General features: G+C 42.4%; 1 protein-coding gene across 2 annotated transcripts; it reads left to right on the plus strand.

The window, feature by feature from the left end:
* Positions 1 to 140: 140 nt before the first annotated feature.
* On the plus strand, positions 141 to 21,104 carry plod2 (procollagen-lysine, 2-oxoglutarate 5-dioxygenase 2). 2 transcript variants are annotated; one of them, XM_061265867.1, is made up of 20 exons: positions 141 to 574; positions 3,503 to 3,594; positions 3,704 to 3,840; positions 7,087 to 7,250; positions 9,155 to 9,267; positions 9,346 to 9,409; positions 9,560 to 9,657; positions 10,083 to 10,184; positions 15,141 to 15,266; positions 15,340 to 15,461; positions 15,603 to 15,707; positions 16,103 to 16,228; positions 16,633 to 16,774; positions 17,264 to 17,326; positions 18,086 to 18,199; positions 18,413 to 18,478; positions 18,645 to 18,749; positions 19,879 to 20,025; positions 20,288 to 20,413; positions 20,482 to 21,104. In XM_061265867.1, the coding sequence occupies exons 1-20, from the start codon at positions 472 to 474 to the stop codon at positions 20,635 to 20,637; spliced, it is 2,271 nt and encodes a 756-aa protein (XP_061121851.1). In that variant the 5' UTR covers positions 141 to 471; the 3' UTR covers positions 20,638 to 21,104. The 2 variants fall into 2 exon arrangements, with proteins under 2 accessions (XP_061121851.1, XP_061121853.1); XM_061265869.1 differs by lacking the exon at positions 17,264 to 17,326.
* The last annotated feature ends 738 nt before the right edge of the window (positions 21,105 to 21,842 follow it).

Consider the following 21,842-nt stretch of genomic DNA (forward strand, 5'->3'; position numbering starts at 1 on the left):
TGATTACAATTTTGGTTTTAGCACCACTGAATAAAGAGTGTAGTGTAGATGAAGGGGGAGTGGTGTGGACAGGGGGAGGGTGTAATTGGAGTCTGGAGAGAGGAAGGGGGGGGAGGCAGGGTCTGTTGGGGGCTCAAATACAGCTGCACTTGGACACACTTTCACGCTGGACGTCGGCGTGTTAGGCACCGCTACTATCTTCCCTCCCTCGTCATCCGAGCCTTACGACACGCTGTCGCTCCATCTGGACCGCGCAACGCTGCATCAGCAATTAACAAACTTGGAGCTACCCCCCAACCCTCTCCCCATCACCTCACTATTACTGCTGTACTTCTTAAATGTCTTATTGTGAGAGCGTGTAGTCAAAAGAAGAAAAGGATCCTCTGGGGTTTTGCCTCGTGCCGGGCTTGAAGGCAATTAAGTCAGGTCAACTCTAGTCCGCCTCATTTGGGACGACGCACTTTAACAGGGATGGAGTGCCTCAAGTTTTGCATTGTGTTTTCCTACTGGATGTGGTGTGCAAAAGCGGTCATGCCTACAGACACACCACAGGGTCTTGCGCCTATTCCCAACGGTAAGAAGCTCCACGGTAACAATTTCTGTCTACTACTAGCAATGTGCATGCGATGCAGGTTTGAGATATGTCAACACAGCACAGAAGCGCTTTACTTTTATGACTTTTTATTGCTCCTGCAACAGGCTACCAATGCCTAAGGCCACTTTGGTTAGTCAAACTGAGGGGTCGGGTCGAACAGTGGGTCACATGCTGAAACTTGATCAATAGTCAACAAAGCACACAGTTTATTGTGAAATGTCACTTGATCATTGAACACAAGGTACCCCTGTATTTATATTTAGAATTGCATGGCAGACCTTATCAAATGCTTAAAAGTAGTTTTATGGTACAATTACTGCAGGTTTACCCACCCATGCTTAAAAGTGATGCCAAATCAACATAGCAAGCCCGTAAAAGCTGAGTTAATACACCCTCCACGGGCAAAATGATGAGAAGCGTGGCAGCCGCTTGCAAACGATGTGTTATTATGCTGGCTACAAAGTTTGCAGGGCACACTTGGCTGTCGGCTAAATGCCACCTAGGTGCGAGTATTCGCCAGCACACTGCTCCTCTATGACTTGGAGGCACAATGGGCTCGATTCTACAGGGTCAGGCAGGCCACCTGTTGGCTAGGCCCGTTTTGGAAAGTAACAGTGATGCCCCGCCACAGCACACTGACTGCCTGAATGAAACCTTTGACTGACTTCAACTGACCTTATGGACAACACTTCTGAGCATATAACCACGATTCAGCATTTTGAATTAACACCCAGAATGTCTACAACTAACAATGATGCGATAAATAGCTAAGCCGAACCAAAAAATGGATGAAAAGACAACTAAAAAAAGTTAATTTTGAATAGTGATGTTAATGTTTGTGGTTGACTGCGACAAACCCTCAGCTTACTAAATTGACAACTTTTCCTGAACAGTGCAAATTTGTCAACTATAATTTACAGAAACGGAAACTCCACCTTTGGTTCTGTTGAAAATGTATAATCACGTCTCCATTGTCTCCAAGTCCTTTTCTAACACAGCAACAACCCTTTTGGCAGACCACGCCTGTAATCATACATCTGAACACCGCCAGGAGTTCGCCCAAAATGTCTGTCTAGCGTCTCCTTTTTCAGACAAATATGTACTGTATTGTTTGATTTTTCAAACCATTTAGTCTCCATTTAAACAGACTTTCAAAAAACAGTTTCAGTCCAATACCAAATTGCACAACGTCAGGGCCATTCGACATTTTGAATCAAATATCCTTCCAAAAAGTGAGAGAAATTTTTTGAATGACTATCTAACGTGATAATTAAATCTTGCAATGAACAGAGCCAGCAAAAGACATTCTCAAATTGCTATGAAAGCATTTTCAAGCAATTCAGTCACGTCGTTCGTTACGGTCTTGCTGCTAATCCGTTAACTGCGATGACTTTTTAATTTGAGAATAAACATTGTTTCCTGCGCAGTGGATAACCAAAACAATGTCAGGGCAGTCGGCAATCTGGTTCGTTCGGTCTCCCGTTGTCAGTTAAGCCAAGATAATTGCAAACACATGCTTGGCTTACAGTAGCTGCATGCGACTTGTGTTGCAGATTTGTTACAAACTTATATCACATGTAAGAGGATAGATATAACTTCAAAACATTCAAATGGGGGAAAAAAAAAACTCAGATGTCTTGTCAAACAGGAAATATTCTGTTATTCTCATGAAGACATTCCCATGCTTCGCAATTCCGCCCGCCGAGGTGGCTTTCGCTGGAACCTGTGAGTCACAACGTCTATGCATCAAAGTGTGAAACGTTTACTTTTGACAAATGCGGTACAGTGAAAGACTGTGCGTGTGTGTGTGTGGGGGGGGGTTGGTTTGGGTTGAGCAACTCGAAATCCAATGCCTTCCTTTCTGTGGACACCTTGTGTTTAGTCTGACGGAGAAGCTATTTGTCCAAAAGTTATTTCTTTCCTGACATCTTTTGTTCCAACAAAAACTGTGTATGGAACATCTGAGACTCACCAAAAATGTCTTGTCTCTGTAGTGGCAAAGTGTCTGTTACATCTGTTTTTAGAACCAAGATGATGTTCACCTTTGTGTTTACATGGAGAAAATTGAGAGATACCCGGTGGAAAGTGTCAGCCTAACTCTTACTAATTGACATGATGGGCCCATTTATTTTCAATTAAAGTGGCTAGTATAGCATGATGGCCACTGCAAAGCAGAGATACTGGTCAGTAAATTGCCTTCAATCGCATCAGCTGACTTATCTGGCTGTAATTACATGTCAGGGACTTGTCCAAACATCTTGAGCCGAAGCTCTTCTGGGAACACGCTGAAAGTGTTTTCTGCCTGGGTCATCTTCTCACAAGAGCCAGGATGTCAAAGGGTCAGATGACAGCTTACTGTCTTGCACCTGTGTCAATTTGAACTCTCCGTGGGACCTTCAGGAGCTCATTATTTATCTGCCCCCGTCCTCAAATTTTCTCAGCGGCCCATTCTGCCACAGCAGGCAGCTGTTTGTACAGAAAACAACCACTTGTTGGTTTATCTGAAACAGTGGCCATAGACATAGAAAAATAGTTCACGCTGGCAAAGCAAACACAGATCCACAGGAGAGTAAGTGAACATCAACAAAATTGCCGTCGACTGAAAGCATTGCATCATCTGCAGTAACGTGCCTTTCCTGTCATTTAGTTGCAAGTTACATTCATGGGAAAAAATTCCAGATCCCCTGTCGGCAAATACTGTACAACGGATATTGGAGCCATTTGTTTCCAATCTGTTACAGAGCAGCATGACAGCACAGATAATGTGTTTCCTAGATGCAGATGGGGAGATTACCTTCCTACAATGCGCTACATCAGAAGTCCAAGAGTCGCTCTGTTATATTGGTTTTGACACGCAGAGTTTAACATTCTAAGCAAATCAATCAGCTGTTTTTCTTTCCCCTCCAGAAAATTTGCTTGTGCTAACCGTGGCAACAGAAGAAACTGATGGCTTTGTCCGCTTCATGCAATCGGCAAACTATTTCAACTACACTGTGAAGGTGAGAGATGTTCAATTAGCAATGCTACATTGGCACGATGCAAGCAAGTGATTAAACTTGGTCCATTCAAAAATGTGTCCCTATTTATTTGACTTGACTCCTGTTGCAGGTGTTGGGAATGGGAGAACAATGGAAGGGCGGTGATGTTGGACGCTCTATCGGTGGAGGACAAAAGGTCAGACTACTGAAGGAGGCCATGGGAGGTCTAGCTGACCAGGATGACCTCGTGGTCCTCTTTGTAGATAGGTATGTAGCATTTTGAGATTTGAGCTCGAGGGAGGATATCGTCTTTAATTTATTTTAAATACCCACATCAGGTCTGGCTCTATCACGCCACTGACAGCAATAATTACTTGGAAATCTTCCCGAGAGAGGCGTTTCTGCAGATTCCCATGAATCAAAGGTGTTATTATGGTGCAAAGCACCTCGCATTGCATGCTAGATGATTTACGAGTTGACGAAACCGTGTCAATGCAGTTTGGAACATTGACAATTATAATCCCACAGAGCCATCTTTAATGTTCTGCAAGTCTACAGTACTTACCGTTTTTTTCCGTGTATAATGCGCCCCCATGTATAATACGCACCCTAAAAATGGCATGTTGATGCTGGAAAAAAGCCTGTACCCATGTATAATACGCACCCAATTTTAAAAAAAAAAAATTTTGAATCTTTTTTTTTTTTTTTTTAAAGTCCCAATGATCGTCACACACGCAGGGAGGCAATGGGTCCCATTTTTATAGTCTTTGGTATGGTCTTAACTAGGCTGGATGTATTTTTTTTTGTTGGCGTTGATTTCTCCGACTGCCCGTAAAGGCACCACCGCGCTCAGTGCGCACATGTGAAAAAGGCGTGCGGACGTGAAAAAGGCGGTTCTGTATGGGAGAGACGTTGAAGAGGAATAAAAACACCCTTGGAAACCAAAAGTTGCCCCTCGTCGTGACTCGGAGCCGCAAAAAATGTTTTGGATTTGTGTAGGGTACATTGTGACAGCAAACGAGCAGGTGATCGAGCAAGCGTCTGATACGAGAGCATTGCGGTCGTATGGAGCGTGTTTGAAGTGAACAGCAGGGACGAAAGGAACAAGGCAAAGTGTTGTGAAATAAAATATTACCTGTAATACGCATTTTGTTATTTGCTGATTGAAACTGCTAATTAAACTGTGAATTGAAACTAATAGGAAGAAAACAACTCTCGCTCTTTATAGAGCTGACGTGTCTTGCGCATCTGTTCTGCGCATCGGATCCATAGTGCGCATGCGCAGTCATACTGCCTCCGTATGACGTCCGGTCCGCGATGGAGATTAAAAAACAAACAATATTTGACAATAACGCACCATCAAGGATTGCACCATCGCATCAAACGATGTGTCGTCAATTATGAATTTTACTGAGTAAGTGTGTTGGGCAGGATGGCTGAATGCGATGCGCGATTGACAACAAACAAGAAGAAAGGTGATTTCAAGTTTTATTTCGAGGGAGAATTGTCATGTCTCGTCCCCAGTTTTGCTATGTGTCTAGGTTGCCATAGTTTTTGTTCGCGTCGCCCCTCTCTTCCTGTGTCACCTCAATCAATGTAACGTGTTTTGTATTTAAGTCCTGTCTGCCCCTCGCTCACCGTCGGATGATGTCATGATGTCTGTTTGGTTTCTGTTCCTGTCTTTGGTAATGTCACCCTGTCTTTTTGTTCTACGTCTTTGTCGGTCAGTCCTGTTGTTGGTTTTGTTGTACCATGACTTTCTTAAAAAAAAAAGAAAAAAAGAAAAGATAAAAAAAAAAAAAAAAACTAAAAATTTTTGTACCCATGTATAATGCGCACCCCTGATTTTAGGACAATAAATTAGTTAAATTTTGCGCATTATACAAGGAAAAAAACGGTAGATTTATTGGGACTCAATGTAGGTTTGAGTCTGAGGAAGCTCTGGAGTTCCCAAGTTGTCCTGTGTAAACAGTTAGGCCAGGGGAGGGCAAACTTTTTGACTCGCGGGCCGAACTGGGTTCTAAATTTGGACCGGAGGGCCGAACCAGGAGCAGATGGACGTAGTGTTTGTGTGAAGTAATATAAGCGACCTGTAAAGGTCATTGCATAAAATATTTTGGCCTTTAGTAGGTAGTAAAGCATGGATATTCCAAACAAGTTTTTTGAAAACAAATGCATTTATTAACAGCATTAAAAAAAAAAAAATCACTAAAAAACTGCTATCAGTGATTCTCATAAAACACGACACTGTTATTATGAATAACAGTCTCCATCACTTCAGTGCCTGCAGGTCAGATTAATGAAAGATGTTTATCTTATGAGATCACATCAAACGGCAAACATTCTGACCAAATATATCATCTTGAAGAATCGGTGAAAGCCTACATCTAAATAAAGTAATCAAATCTGCAACACAGTGAGGGGTATCTGAAAATCAGAGAAGAGTTTATACTCACAAACAACTGGTAACAGAGGTGAGGAAACGGGAAAAACTTCCTTAAAGTAAGCCTTAAGAACTTTACAGGTTAAGATTAGTCGCAAACAGGTGGTGCATCAATGTCCTTGAGCATCCTGCATTGTTTGAAAATGAGAATGGTCGCTAGTTTCAATCCCTGCTATGTGTACAAATCCTATTCAAAATGCATTTTTTTACAACAAACTTGAGAGCCTCCCTCATTTTCAGTGGGAACAGTGTTGTTGGTCTCCCTTTTTTGCTAGTGCGTCATAGTCCGGAGTAAAATTTGTTGTGGCAATTCTTAGGAGAGATCCGAGGTGTTGGTCCGTTTACCTCGATCTGTGACGGGTTGATGTTGATGTGGCTGAACGTCACGTCGCGTACGTCGAGTCAAATTGGCCACTCTTTTTTAAACACTCGACACTGTGTCCACCTTGCTTTTCCTTGGGCAACTAATTTTAATAGAAGGATTCCAGGGGAAGGGTTGTAGGTGGCTTTAGCGTAAAACTGTATCTGAAAGCTCAGCGCGCAAATTACAAGAATGCTGTCGTCACAGCCCACGCTCTAAATTCGGGACTGATACAAATAGAGCGCGAGTGTGCCATGTCCGTACTACTGAGTACGTACACGCACTTGTGAGTGTGCACCGAGCTTTCTGACACGGCTTCCAGTAGTAAATGCGCAGGCGAGCGCTTCCCCATCTACTGGGGAAACGCAGTCATTGCAGGCAAAATGACCAAAAAAAAAGTTTAATAATACAATTTATTGAGGGTTGGCGGGCCGGATTAAACGGACCCGTGGGCCGGATGTGGCCCGCGGGCCGTAGTTTTCCCACCCCTGAGTTAGGTACATTTCCTCCCATTTGTCACAGCAAGCATCAACACGGCTTGACGAAAGGTCATTGAAGGAATGCTTGCTGATGTGAATAATGTCCTCTTGTTTGAGAAAAGATTTGTATTTACCTGGAGCAAGAAGGGCCCAAAGTGGTGACGAGCTGACCTTAAACAGAGAAAATAAGCTTCTGTCTGCTTTTCACCATACCCATTTCTCCATTCTAGCTACGATCTTATCTTTGCCGGGGGACCAGAGGAGATTCTCAGGAAGTTCCAGCAAGCCAATCACAAAGTCATTTTTGCTGCAGAGGGAGTGATATGGCCAGATAAGCGATTGGCTGACAAGTACCCGTTGGTTCGCAGTGGCAAGCGCTACCTCAGCTCAGGAGGTGGGTTGCAAAACATTCCAAGTATGCTCAGAATGTGCATTGTATTTGGAAATGCGTTTGCCAAGATGATGTTGACCAGACAGGATGATGCAAGAGAGTGTCGAGCTGTGTTTATTTGCCTTGCAATCCCGTCACACCCACTTCAGCCTCAAGCCTTTTATGGACCCTTTCCCTGACAATGAAATCAGATGAAGCATAATCGACTGTTTATTGAGGGGAGACCGCTTATCACTGCAACTACTCGAGACAAGTTCAACATTTAAGTGGTAGAACGGCTCCAAGGAATGCCAACAAACACGTGTGTGTTTTAAACATGAAACCACGAATGGTATATCATTATAGCTTGCTTTAAAACAAACGTATATTTTGATTGCCATGGCTGTTTTTCGGAACGGAGATAAGTTCATTCGCGTGACATACTTGCCCAACGACTTATAAGCGTTACTTTAATAATATAGGAAAATGCTTGGAATTATATAGTGAAAGACAGTTATTTTGCACACCAAGATTTGGGTAATCCAAAGCAAGAAAAAAAAAAAGCACTAAAAAATATTGATTGGGTCTTGCTATGTATCCAGGAGACATAATGATTGCTTTTGTCGTGGGCATCAATATGCTGCGACCTCCCATACTGTGGCCTGACCGCCTTTGCTCTGATCACAGACTACTTTTAGCTTAGTTTTCAGCGACATGACATGTGGCTTTGTCTTGGCTCCCCTAATGCGCCGTTGTTTTTCTGAAATTGCTGGGTAGGCCAGCATTCTCATGGCTCCTACCAAAGTGAACATTTCAACATTTGATTTTCTTGACTGAAGTAGAGTTTTGCTGGATTGGAATCAAGATCTGCATTTGTTTCAGTAGACCAACAATGTCATGAAAAATAAACTAACAAAGGTTTAAGCCAAGGGTGTCAAACTCATTTTTTTCACGGGCCGCATTGTAGTCATAGCTTCTTTCGAAGGGCCATTATGACCCACATGAGCACCTCATATTATATAGTACATACAGTAAAAGCTACAAAACAAACTGACAAATAACTCGTTTTCAAATCAGTCGAGTAAATACTGGTCAAATATTTAAAAATAGATATTAAAAGTGAATACAATTTGCAATTCTAGTAATGACACCCGAATTTGATGCACAATTTATCTTCGCGGGCCACATAAAATGATGTGGCGGGCCGTATTTGGCCCCCGGGCCTTGAGTTTGACACCTGTGGTTTAAGCTTTAGGAACCAATCTACGGGGTTTACCATAACGTCACAGAGTTGGGAATCGTTCGATCCAACATCCCATCAACTGACATGGCGACTTGTTTACAGTTGCCGTAGGCTTTTCTAAATGATAGTCTCAACCCTGCAATCAGTCCATGTGGTCAGCGTCCTTGGGATAGTATAGAACAGACGGGAAGAGAGATTGCCATGACAACATCCATTTAGATGTGTTTTAACCAGCTCAGTGGCCTAGTGGTAGAGTGTCTGCCCTGAGACTGGAAGGTTGTGGGCTCAAACCCCGGCTGGGTTATACCCAAGACCATAAAAATGGGACCTATTGCCTCCCAGCTTGGCACTCAGCATCAAGGGTTGGAATTGGGGGGTTAGATCACCAAATGGTTCTTGCTGCTGCTCACTGCTCCCCTCTCCTCCAGGGGATGGATCTAAATCACATGGGGATGGGTTAAATGGAAAGGACAGATTTCACCACACCCAGATGTGTGTGTGATGATCATTGGGACTTTAACTTTTTTTAATAGCACACAATGCCCTCTGTGCACTCCTGTCAGACTTTTAAATCATATGGTGAAGTACTTGGTGGACTTTATGGTCCTTTCTGACATACTTGACTCCAACTGGTTACAGGTTATACATATATGTTTTTAATTCTCTCGCTGTTTATCACTTGCAGGAATAATTGGCTATGCCTCATACATCAACCGAATAGTTTCGCAGTGGAACCTTCATGACAATGATGATGACCAACTCTTCTACACGAAAATATTTGTGGATCCACTACAAAGAGTAAGCATTGAAAACTCCAATGATTAGATGAAAATAATGACATTTACTCAGTCAAACGAGACTTAATTTATCTGTTAGGACACTCTCAACATGACGCTAGACCACAAGTGCCAGATTTTCCAGAACCTGCACGGGGCAATCGGTGAGAAATTCCAGAAAGTTCTGTTTCTTGCTAATGTGTGGTGTTTTCGCTCTTTATTCTTCAAGCAATAAAGTACTGCACTATTTGTCCATACGTTATGTCAATTTCCGTAACCTGCTCTGATGTATCTCGTGTTCCCGCTTTTGGCAGACGAAGTGCTTCTCAAATTTGGAACCAACCGTGTGAGAGTGAGAAACACGGCGTACGATTCTCTGCCAGTGGTTGTCCATGGCAACGGGAACACCAAAGTGAGTCACAAATGACTTCAACGAGTTTTGCTTCAAAATGATTGCAGTAGATTGAAAGGGACGATCAAAGACACCGCTGATGCTCCTGAGCCAAAACTGTTGTCATTCTAACCAGTTTCAAACATCTGCAGAATAAACTTAAAATGATAGAAAACTTGACACCAACCCAAGCAGGATAGCCATAGCTGAGTCTCTCCGAGTTCACAATCAAAATATTATAATTTGCTGAAACTGAGAATTGTGAGCTCAGCATCTCCCATATAAATGGCCTCGACTGGCACTTTACTGTGTAATTTTAAGATGCAATATTTTTAGCAAGTTACGGCCATATTAAAATAAATCTACTGACCCAGGAAAAATGCTGAAATCGTTGCCTATGCCATTATTAACCATCCGTAACCGGCTATGAGTTCCCTCCCACGCAGATCTACTTGAACTACTTGGCCAACTACGTGCCCAACACATGGAACTATGAACACGGCTGCAGCCACTGTGACGATGATGTCGTGGATATTTCTCAGTTGAAAGTAGGTCCCATTTTTCTTCCCATCGGCATCGCGGAACATTTATCGTCAACACACCTCCTCAAGGCTGTAAGGAAAGGTTGAAACACTGCGTGCCAGCCATCTGTCTAGACCAGGGGTGTCAAACTATTTTTTTTCGCGGGCCGCATTGCAGTCATAGCTTCTTTCGGAGGGCCATTATGACTGTCAACCCAAATAAATGTATAAGCACCTCATATTAAATACAGTAAAAGCCACTAAACAAACGGACAAATAACTCGTTTTCAAATCAGACGAGTAAAAGCTGGTCAAATATTTAAAAAAAACATACTATTAAAAGTGAAGACAATTTGCAATTCTAGTAATGACACACGAATTTGATGCACAATTTGTCTTCGTGGGCCACATAAAATGATGTGGCGGGCCGCATCTGGTCCCCCGGCCTTGAGTTTGACACCTGTGGTCTAGACAGTCTGAGTAAGGTGCTGATTGTCCTATTGCAATAGATAAGCAAGACTATTTCTGCCACCCACACCCTCTGCAGAGATAATAGACCTACCTACTAGACCCTTTGGATCATTTTAAAAGAGCATAAGAGCAAGGGAAATTACTCAGGCAAGAGAAAGCCCGGCACGGCTGTGGTGCAGGATATGGCTTGTGTGGTTTTCTGAAGGGTTCATTTAAAGGGGTGTCACTGCTGACCGGCCTTCCTTTCTTGTGGGCTGCTCAGTATAGGTTTTTGTCTCCAGTTAGAGTGCTCATGTGGAAAATATGTCACAGAGTTCAGCCAAGAGCGCCAACGTTTGCAATGGCAGGAACTTGGAAACATTTCAAGTTACGTATCTGCTTAATGATGCCCGCATTTGGAAGCGGAGCATACGGATCCAGTTTTTTATTTACTAACACATTATGAAAACTGCTCAACAGTGATTCACAATATTTTATTCAAAAGGCCTTGTGACACCCATGAAAAAATAGTGTCTCTAAAGTTTAGAGGGGAGTCAAACGTACAGTGGGTTCAGTCTGGCCCTTAACAGCTGATGACATTTTCCGCTCCGTTGTTGGAGTGCTGGACAGAGTCGGGGCGAACTGGTCCCGCGCCGTGAGCCTGGCTACTGATGGTGCACCGTCAATGATCGGGAAAAAGGCAGGTGTTGTGACAAAGTTCAGAGAGAAAGTACAAGCCGCAAATGGAAGAGGTGATTTTTGGACATTTCATTGCATTTTGCATCAGGAGGCATTGTATTGCAAGTCGCTAAAAATGGATCACGTCATGGAGGTGGTTGTCCGAACTGTTAATTTCATCCGAGCCAGAGGTCTCAATCATCGTCGGTTTGACAGCTTTCTCAGTGACTGTAACATTACCCATGGTCTGCCATACCACACTGAAGTAAGATGGTTAAGCAGAGGTGCTGTGCTGAAGCGCTTCTTTGATCTACGTGGGGAAATCGGACAATTAACGGAGAAAAAAGGTAAACCTGTTAAGGAATTACAGTGCCCACTTTGGCTGCAGGACCTTGCATTTATGGTTGATACAGAGCACTTGAATAATCTGAACAAAATGTTGCAAGGACGCAAAAACATTGTCAAAACAGTATTATGACAGCATACGTGCATTCAAGTTAAAGCTCGCGTTATGGGAGACGCAGATGGCAAGCGGTGACCCTGCTCATTTTCCCTGTCTCAGAGATGTGTGCGCAGCAAGCGTTAATCCTGAAGTGACACAGTACAAAGACAAGATTTCAGGGTTGCTGAGGGAGTTTGAGAAGCGATTTCAGGTCTTTAGCGAACTTGAGACAGAATTTGCAGTTTTCCGCTCACCATTCACAGTCAGAGCTCCTGATGTGCCTGTTGAAATGCAACTTGAAATCATTGATTTGCAGTGTGATGTAGAATTGAAGGACAAATTTGCTTCTGTGGGGCTTGGACACATTTTACAAGTATCTCCTACCAGGCTATCCTAAATTGACAGCACTGGCTGCAAAAATGTTGTCCATGTTTGGGACTACCTACCTTTGTGAGCAGGTCTTCTCAGTAATGAACATTAATAAAACAACGCTTCGCTCAAAGCTCACACATAAGCACTTAAATGAGATTCTGAAACTGGCTGCTTCTCAGGACATGATACCTGGATATTGATGCACTTGTGCAGGCTAAAAGATGCCAAGTTTCAGGGGCAAATACTGAGCAAGACTAAATCCTATGGAATGCTCTTCCAACATTGCTCTATAAAAATAAACAGCTCTGAATATTTGCTGTTGTAATTGCTGGGAAAGTCAGTGCTAGTCAGTTTTCTTGTCAGTTTTCTTTGCATCATTTCTTATGCATGCCATATACCGTATTTTCCGCCCTATTAGGCGCACCGGGTTATGAGGCGCACCTTCAATGAACGGCCCATTTTAAAACTTTGTTCATATATAAGGCGCACCGGACTATAAGGCGCATAAAATAGAAGCTATACTGCAACAAACTGAGGTTGACTAGGGTTGCGGTATGCACCCACTAGCCAATAACCAACGAGCCCTCTGTAAACAATCGCGTTTCTCAAACGATCTCCTATAAAATGATTGGAACTGACTAAAGTTCGATCTAACGCATTGGTACTACTTACTAGGGGTGTAAATCGCGGGTTTTGTCACGATACGATATCATATCGATACAAAGAACTACGATACGATATTTGCTGATATCTTAAAGCCTGCTGCGATTCATTCACGATATATCACGATATAGTGCTCTACGATCGATTTTTTTTTTTTAAATAAAAAATATAGAACAATATCCTGATTTTAACAATTCATACACACAATCAACAAGGTACTGCAAACTCTTTATTTAGGAAATTACATTACATTACAAGTATTGTAGTATACAAAGTGCTTATTTTAACACTGAACTTTGATGTCGTGTTTTTTCTTTAAATGTGCAGCGAGATTTGTGGTCCCTGACTATTTGATCACCGCATGGCAGGATTCACAAACTGCACGTGTCTTGTCCGTTGATCCATCTTTTCCAAATCCAAAGTGCTTCCAAACGAATGACTTGAAGCCTAAAGGGGAGCAAATTACCTCGTCTTTTTGGACACTAGCCATAGCACCAGCCCAGGAGCCGCGTACTAGTTGTCGACTCCCCTTTCACGTGCGTGCTCTGCTCACAACACAACACGCGCGCACTGCTCCCGGAAAAAGGAAGCAAGCAACAATGAACTAGATTTCAAAATAAAGTCGCGTCTAATGTCCGAAGTCAAACACGGCGATATAAATCGATGTTTACCTTTAGCATCGATGACAATAAATCGTCGAGCATTATATCAATTAATCGATGTGTATCGATGAATCGTTACACCCCTACTACTTACCTATGTTTCCCTTCCATATTGATCCGTAGATTTACTCGAAACATTAACAGAGCAGCCTATTTTAACATGAAATAGCTTGGTGCGTATAGCAGCTATCGTTATAGCATTAGCCATCCGCAAAATCCCATGAGCCTCAGCTCGCAATCTTCCATGAGCCTCAGCAAATTGTAAACAATCGCGTTTCTCAAACGATCTCCTATAAAATGATCGGAACTGAGTTCGATCTAACACATTGGTACTGCTTACCTCGGTTTCCCTTCCATATTAATCCGTAAATTTACTCGAAACATTAACGGAGCAGCCTATTTTGAAATGAAATAGCCTCGCGGGTACAACAGCTATTCGGTGACGCCCCCTGACTACAGTTACCGTAATGTTGGGAAGCGATGCGACCTTGTAATTTACTAGTCGTACTAAAACGTACTAAAACATTTTGGCAGAGCCCTGTGTACAACCAGTATGGATCAACAAATTCATCAATTGATCCATGTATAAGGCGCACCGGACTATAAGGCGCACTGTCGACTTCTGATAAAAATTTAGGTTTTTGGGTGCGCCTTATAGGGCGGAAAATACGGTATATGTTGTGAGTTTTGCACGAATAAATGTTTAAGTGAGTAAAAGTGTTGTTGAAATTGCACATACTTTTCTTAAAAACTCTTAGGTTGTTCATAATATATGTATTTAGTAAAAGGGACAATTCATTTCATATAAAGATTTTTATAATTTACGTCTTCTTCTTTGCACTAATACAAAGGAAAAAAGTGGACTTATTGTTAGTTCTATGTAATTTTGGAATGAGTTTACTGGTCTGGCCCCCTTGAGTTGTATGCGGCCCCCATACCAAAATGAGTTTGACACCCCTTGTCTAAACAGTTGAAGCTGATTCAAAACAATAATGAATCTAATGGTGGTTTTGAGGATATACACATATACGTATACACATAGATAACTGTGTGCTTTTGCGAAGAAATTGTTGTATACAATTTGAGTTTTACTGCAAAAGACAATAACAAGCTCTGCAACCACATCCCAATGCTTTATTTTGTGTAAAAACACTGTGTGGACACTTGTCTTCTTCAGGGTTACTTTTATTTTCCTTCCCTCCTTGCACATTGGCAGAATTCTTAAGACTCCCATCGTGTGCCTTAAAGCGAGACATTGCAAACCTTCAAATTAGATGCCTCGGCTTGCATCCCTTTTCATCCCTTTCCCAGAGCCTTGCTATGAACTGGTCACGGATTGCAGACTGGGGTGAACTTTGGTGGCTGAAGGGCATTTTCCTGTGAAAATTTTCTTCCTGTTTGCTCTTCAATTCCTTTTTTCTAACTGACTAAATATAGTCATGCGTGGCACTCGCGAGCAGAAATGAAACATTTCAACAGGAACTTCATGACACAAACTGCGCGGGATTTTATTGGAATGCATCTTTAACCAGATGGTCTCAATCTTGTCAGCAAAGCGACACAAAAGTAAACCAAAAAGCTCGACTGATGAGAATGCCATTTCAAAGTATAAACAGAGCTAATGTGAGATGTTTGCATGATTTATGCTAAATAGTACGCCATTTGCCGGACCTGATGTTTGAAATGTCACTATTCTGTTGTGTTCAATTTCAACAGGAGTACCCCAATGTCCTCCTCGGAGTCTTCATTGAGCACCCGACGCCATTTCTCTCTGAGTTCTTCCAACGTTTGATGACGTTGGATTATCCCAAAGATAAACTCAAGGTCTTTGTCCACAATCATGTGAGTATGAGTACAATGTTTTCAAGCATATTTCCTACGTATGGCTTTCTAACTTATGATGCCCAATTGTAAGGAGGTTTACCACGAAAGGCACATGCAGACGTTTTGGGAGGAACACCGGAACGTGTTCAGCAGCTTAAAGGTCGTTGGACCGGAAGAAAATCTCAGCCAAGGGGAGGCCAGAAACATGGCCATGTATGTAAAACAAGCCTCAGATTAGTTCATGGCTCTTTAAACGTTTCACTGCCTTTGATGATTGAGTTGGTCAGACAAAATATTAGCGCACCCTGGCTTTGAGGAATGCACTTTTTTTTTTCTTTGGCCTGGTGTCTTTAGGGATCTTTGTCGCCAGGATGCCACATGTGACTTCTACTTCAGCATCGACTCGGACGTGATGCTCACCAATGCACAGACTCTGAAGCTCCTCATCGAGCAGAACAGGTAACTGGAAAAAACTCTCATGTTGCTGTTAAGTTCATGAGACTTTTGAATTTATTCTCCGAGTGGTAAAACCACAGGCGCGTCGCAACGGAGCGACTGAGAGTTTAAAAATAATTCACGCGGCTTCCTGTTTTTCCCGACCACATGGAAACGGCAAAAGCATCTACAGCGCTAACCCCGAAGTGCCACTTTGCGTTAGGCAAAAAAATAAACATGCAAACTCCTGTCTCATTTCTGCAACCCATAAAATGCAAAGAAAGCATCCCACAAACGACATGTCACGACAGCCTTAGCTCAGCACTGCATGCAAACCAAAAGTCTTCCACGGTTAGGGTTAGTGGAGAGGCATCTTGACAAAGTCTTATGCCATTCCTACCACTACTCTTCTTCTACAGGAAGATCATCGGTCCCCTCGTCACTCGCCACAACAAGCTGTGGTCCAACTTCTGGGGCGCGTTGAGTCTGGATGGTTATTACGCCCGCTCGGAAGATTATGTTGACATTGTGCAGAGAAAACGAGTGTAAGTATGATGCGTTTGAACATTTGCACGTGTGCCGCTTCACCAACCGCTAGCTACAAAATATTGCTAGCAGATGGCACACCATCACTAAATCTCAACCTGACCGACGGCCGGCAAATGTACCAAGTTTTACTGGCTCAAGTCACTTGTCTGTGTCTAAAAAATAGTTTTATAACTGCGGCCAGATGAGGGCAAAGGAACAAACAGTGCCCCCGACAACATTAAAACCGACCATCCATGAAGGTTAAGGCCTCCGAGGCCAAATGAAAACAGCATTAAATCTTCACGCCGCCATACCACACACCTTGGCTCGTGGATTATAACAAAAAAATCTCCACATGAATGTCAGCTAGTCACATTTGAGTGACAATAGCGAGAAGAGTTTTATTTTGCCTTGTTTCCAGGGGTGTGTGGAACATTCCTTACATGGCGCATATCTACCTGGTCAAGGGTGATGTTCTAAGAAAGGAGTTGAAAGAAAGAAACTACTTTGTTCTTGAGAAACTGGACCCCGATATGGCAATGTGTAAACATACCAGAGATGTGGTAAGGATGGCTTTTGATGTATTTATGCTTCTCCAAAAGACATTTGAGAGCAATATCAATGCTATGAATGATTACCCTATCAAAAGTCAACAGCGCAATGGAATGTGATCAATGGCAAGTATACGTTTGAAATGCATTTTATGTGTCGTGATGGCATGATGGTACTGTGTTCATGTTAACGGTCATCTTTATGTGTTGTCTTTCCTGGTCACATGTTGTTTTTAACCGCTAGCTGACGATGGCCCGATCCATGTTTTTCAACTTTTTAACATTCAAACTGTTTGTCGTCATTGCTTCAAGCTGTTGATATGCAACCTCTGCACTGCACTACATCAGGTCTATTTCCAATTTGGAGCCTTTTGCATCCGCTTCAGAGGGAATCTTGCTTCTTTTTCCCATGCAGGCGCATTTCCTCATGTTGCTCTGTGTCTTGATCTGAAATAATAACTCATGTTATCCTATTTACATGATGCCTCTCCTTCGTTTTAGACCAGTCAGAGAGAAAAAGAGTCCCCTTCTCCGGAATCATTCCATATGCTCAGGCCCCCAAAGGTTTCCATTTGTTTTGATTACTGTTGTTATCTGAAAGATCCATTTCCAAACGGGTTAGCACTCAGAAGCCATTCCAAGCTTCGGCTTGTTCTAATCTTTGGGTGGATGCTGAAGTGTTTCATAATAAGTATTCTGTACAAGTGCATTTCTTCGGGAACATGAATTTGTCGTTGTCGATTTGAAGGTTCTGAAATTTAACCAGATCTGCTGTCCCAAGAATCAAGGAGGAGAAAGAATATTGAAAATTGTTACATATTCAAGACCCCTGTCCTGATGCTTGACTGTAAAACTGCTTCATCTCGACATCAGACTAGGCTCTTCTCATCCATTGTAAATGACTTTTGATGATGGCCAATTGGCAAATGACATCGATTATGATCCTGACAAAGCCTAGTCTGATTTTGAGTCCAAAAAGGGAATATTGCTCCTGGGATTGCACCCCCTCTATCCCCTGTTCTCCTGCCCTTCCTTTCACCTCACCAACCCCCACCCTGAATTGTTCCAATGCCACCGACACCCGTATGAACGCCCCCTCCTGAGCCACTCTTATACCACCCATAAATAATCTTAGATTATTTATATGGCTTCTGTTTCTGCTCTACCTAAGTCAGACAAACAAACAAAAAAGTAGTAGAGTGCTAATCAATCATTGTGTTTACGTAGAAGCATGAATCATGTATAGCTGGACCTTTATGAGAGACATTTTAAAGAGTGCATTTTCTGCCTGGTGGGTAACGACCTCTTTCCTGTCTGCTGCAGGGAGTCTTCATGTACTTAACAAACCGCCAGGACTTTGGAAGGCTCCTTTCCGTGGCCAATTATAACACTTCTCATTATAACAGTGACTTGTGGCAGATATTCGAAAACCCCCTGGTAAGTAACTACCGCCGCTACCTTTCATTTGCAGAGCTAAAGCGCAACCACCTGTGAAGCTTTGCAGGCATAATGAAAAGAATCAAGTCATGAGATGTGACTCCTAACGTGCCATGTGGCGCCATGGGAGACTGCTAGAGGATTAGTGCTGCCTGGTATTCAGGTCATCAAATAGTCCAACAAACGGCCTCTGATATGAATTACTCTTTGCAGGACTGGAAGGAGAAGTACATCGATCCAAACTACATGAAAATTTTCACTGAAAACTATTTGGAAGAGGTTTGTGTTTATTTTAATTTTATTTTTTTACTGACAAGAATACAGTTTGGCTGAATGCCGTACATGGACTCCATCTGTTTTTCATATAAATAATTCACATTGCACTATGAACAACTCAAGGTGAAGGTGGGACTTAAAAATAAGTCTTTGTATGTCTGGCCTGCAGCCTTGTCCAGATGTGTTTTGGTTCCCGGTCTTCACAGAAAAGGCTTGTGATGAAATAGTGGAGGAGATGGAGAACCATGGCTCGTGGTCCGGTGGCAAGCATGAGGTCAGTCCTGCTAACGTCGCCTCACTGAACTCACACTAGCCTGTTGTTCATTCCAGCATCTGCCAGCAGCATGCAAAATAAACCAAAGTCATTTATGTTTGGGACAATTTGACCTTCGGCTAGTTTGTTCTTTATTGCGTTTGGTGGAAGGGATGCGACATGGTCTAAGGAGGAGGCTAATAAATCTTTGCTTGGATCTATTAGACATTGCAAAAACAGTCCAGAGGCTCTGGCCAAAGAATAACCTTTTAAATACTGTAGAAAACCGCATGACCTGGAACACGGGCCTCGGGAGAGTTCTGACTTTTAAAGAGTGACAAAACTACCGGGAACTTTCCAAAGATGTTCCTAATGGATGGCAAATAAGAAAAAGGAGAAAATTGTGACGCATTATGACCTATGAAGCGTTGACTAAAGAACTGCATATTTTAACTGTGACCCGTTATATTTTCTCTTCATTCATTCAATGACATCTTTTGTGTACTCTAATGCCCAATGCATGTGCTCAGAGTTTCCACCATTAGCCGCAGAATTCCCATTTGAGAGAAAAATAATGTTTTTGCCTCACTGCAAAGAAATGGTGCCTGCAGGAGTAAATAAATAAAAAGCAAACAGCAATAACAAGAGGGCAAAGAATTAGGGGCATCCCCTTTGAAGACTTATATTTTTTTTTTTTAATGAGGTGCTTGTCTTTGTTGTCTGATAGAGGGCCGTAAATTTGAAGGTAGCTTTTTTGTCTGGGGGCAGTAGGGTTGTATATTGACCAGATGTGAAAAGAAAATGGACTGCCTGAGTTTATGATTGCCCATACGGCATGAATACAGTCGTAAAAGGGATTGTGATGTTTCGTTGATTACATCTATAATGTCTTTAAGTTTTTAGGACATTGGTAATTAAAGTCCCACCACCGGGAATAGTAGGAATGTTGTTATGTTGCGAGAATTGCAATTAAACGCAACGAACTGAGGAGGCTGGCTCACTGTCACACCGAAGTCCTCAGAAATTGTCCATCTGGGAATACGTTAGCGACTCAGCACTTTTTAAACATAATAACCAGGCGGATCTGTCAGTCGGACCCAAGGAAGTATAATAACTATAATTTGAGTACTTTTGTGTGTGTGTTCAACAGGACAAACGGATTGCCGGTGGCTATGAGACAGTCCCGACAGATGACATCCACATGAAGCAAATCGGATTTGACAAGGAGTGGCTTCACTTTATCCGAGAGTTTATCGCGCCTGTCACGCTAAAGGTTTTCTCCGGATACTATACCAAGGTGTGTAAAGCCTCAGAGATGTGACCAGGGGTAGTGTTGCAAAAGATATTTCAAATTCAAAGGCTCTTTGTAGACTTGCATTATATGAGAAAGGTCCCGGAACATTTCTGACACCTTGTATTCTCAATGGCCAACAGCTTCAGTAGCATAAAAAAGTTGGCAGTGCCCCAAAAAACATGCCTGGACATGCACATGTTGTAACTTTGTGATGCATGAAGACAGAGTTTACAACTAAGTTGATGTATTTTCCATCCCGTTGCAGGGCTACGCACTCATGAACTTTGTCGTCAAATATACTCCAGAGAGACAATCATACCTCAGGCCCCACCATGACTCCTCCACCTTCACTATCAACATTGCCCTCAATAACAAAGACAAAGACTTTCAGGTAAGTGCATGTGTCAATTATCTGACAACATGATGACTGTTTTGAAAGCACGTCTTGACACTTCTTAGGGTGGCGGCTGCCGTTTCCATCGGTACAACTGTTCCGTAGACTCGCCAAGGAAAGGCTGGAGCTTCATGCACCCAGGACGACTGACTCATCTCCACGAAGGTCTACCCACCACCAACGGCACACGCTACATCGCTGTGTCCTTCATCGATCCTTAAAAAAAACTGGCCTTCTTTTGTGCCTCTATGTTTTTGTAGCTATGCATTTTTTGAAGCTATTTGCTTTAAAAAGTTTAGTGAATGCATGAAGCCAATCTCTGTCAGACAGAGTGTTGACTGGAAATGGGAAGTGCGTATGTGGTGAATTGTCACATTAAGTACACAAAAGTCATTTTGCTAGCAGGGTACACCGATAATTCTTTTGGTGATGAAAGCGAGTCAAAGTGTTTGTGGTTCAACCATCTATTTTCATATTTTGCACGGCAGGAATATAAAACAGATTAACAGAACTCGACGTGAGTTTTATCTAAACTGTTTGACTTAAGGTCTTTCACCTGGCTCTTGAACATTCATCTTCATTTTCAAAACTAAATCTGAGAAAAAAAAATGTGTGAATGGATTTTACAACTCAGAAAATTGCCTTGTTAATTTATTGCCAAAATGTAATAAAAATCTAACAGATTTGAGATTTGATTATTCAGATTTCTATTTTGAGGTGCGGCGATTAATTGACAACTGATTCATCGCTAAATTCTCACAATATCAACTGACTCCTTTAACCTGTCCCTTACTCAACATGTCACATGCAGAAACAATCAAGTTTAGTTCTGAACTGTTTGGATGTCGGCTGATGAGCTTCGCCGGTGCAAGTTCGGTTCAGTTTACCTTGGGGGAAATCGAGTATATACATGCAAGTTGCTCACATAAGGAATGTTAAAGCACAGTAGTTAGGAGGTTTATTTATCTTTGTCTACCACTGTGTTGAGAGATCTGTCAGAATGTGATATGTTTGGAGAGACGCAAATTAATTTCTTGAATATCTTACGAATAATTTCCCCACCGAGGGGGGAAAAAAAAAAGTACACAAAATCTGACCTTCCCATCACTTATGGTTATATTTTACAAATGGGGCTACACTGACTGGCTTCCCGCAATGAGGCAAATATCAGGGAAATACATAAGTTTCTTTTCCACCTCGGGTGAAAGCAAAATGTACGAGTAGCTGGTATTTAACAAGTTGGGTGAGGCGGGAGGATGGGGTCAGCTTTTTTCCTCAAAGAGCCCTTTGTGGTCATCACTCCCCTTGGACTACCTTGCAAACAGTCCCTCTGAAAGGAGGCAATGACAGCGGAAAAAAAACAACGAAGAAAAACATCCCTCCCGAAACAGATTCTCAAACTTAAAAGTTTTTTCAAGTCAGAAAT

Source organism: Syngnathus typhle, linkage group LG19 (genome assembly GCF_033458585.1).
Source record: "Syngnathus typhle isolate RoL2023-S1 ecotype Sweden linkage group LG19, RoL_Styp_1.0, whole genome shotgun sequence".
NCBI classification, from domain to species: Eukaryota; Metazoa; Chordata; class Actinopteri; order Syngnathiformes; family Syngnathidae; genus Syngnathus; species Syngnathus typhle.

Excerpts from the sequence above, each read along its gene's own strand:
- plod2 (XM_061265867.1), top strand. The coding sequence starts at position 472 with ATGGAGTGCCTCAAGTTTTGCATTGTGTTTTCCTACTGGATGTGGTGT. Across the intron at positions 9,268-9,345 it reads TTGTGGATCCACTACAAAGA|GACACTCTCAACATGACGCT; the intron begins GTAAGCATTGAA and ends TTTATCTGTTAG. Across the intron at positions 20,026-20,287 it reads TCTCCGGATACTATACCAAG|GGCTACGCACTCATGAACTT; the intron begins GTGTGTAAAGCC and ends ATCCCGTTGCAG.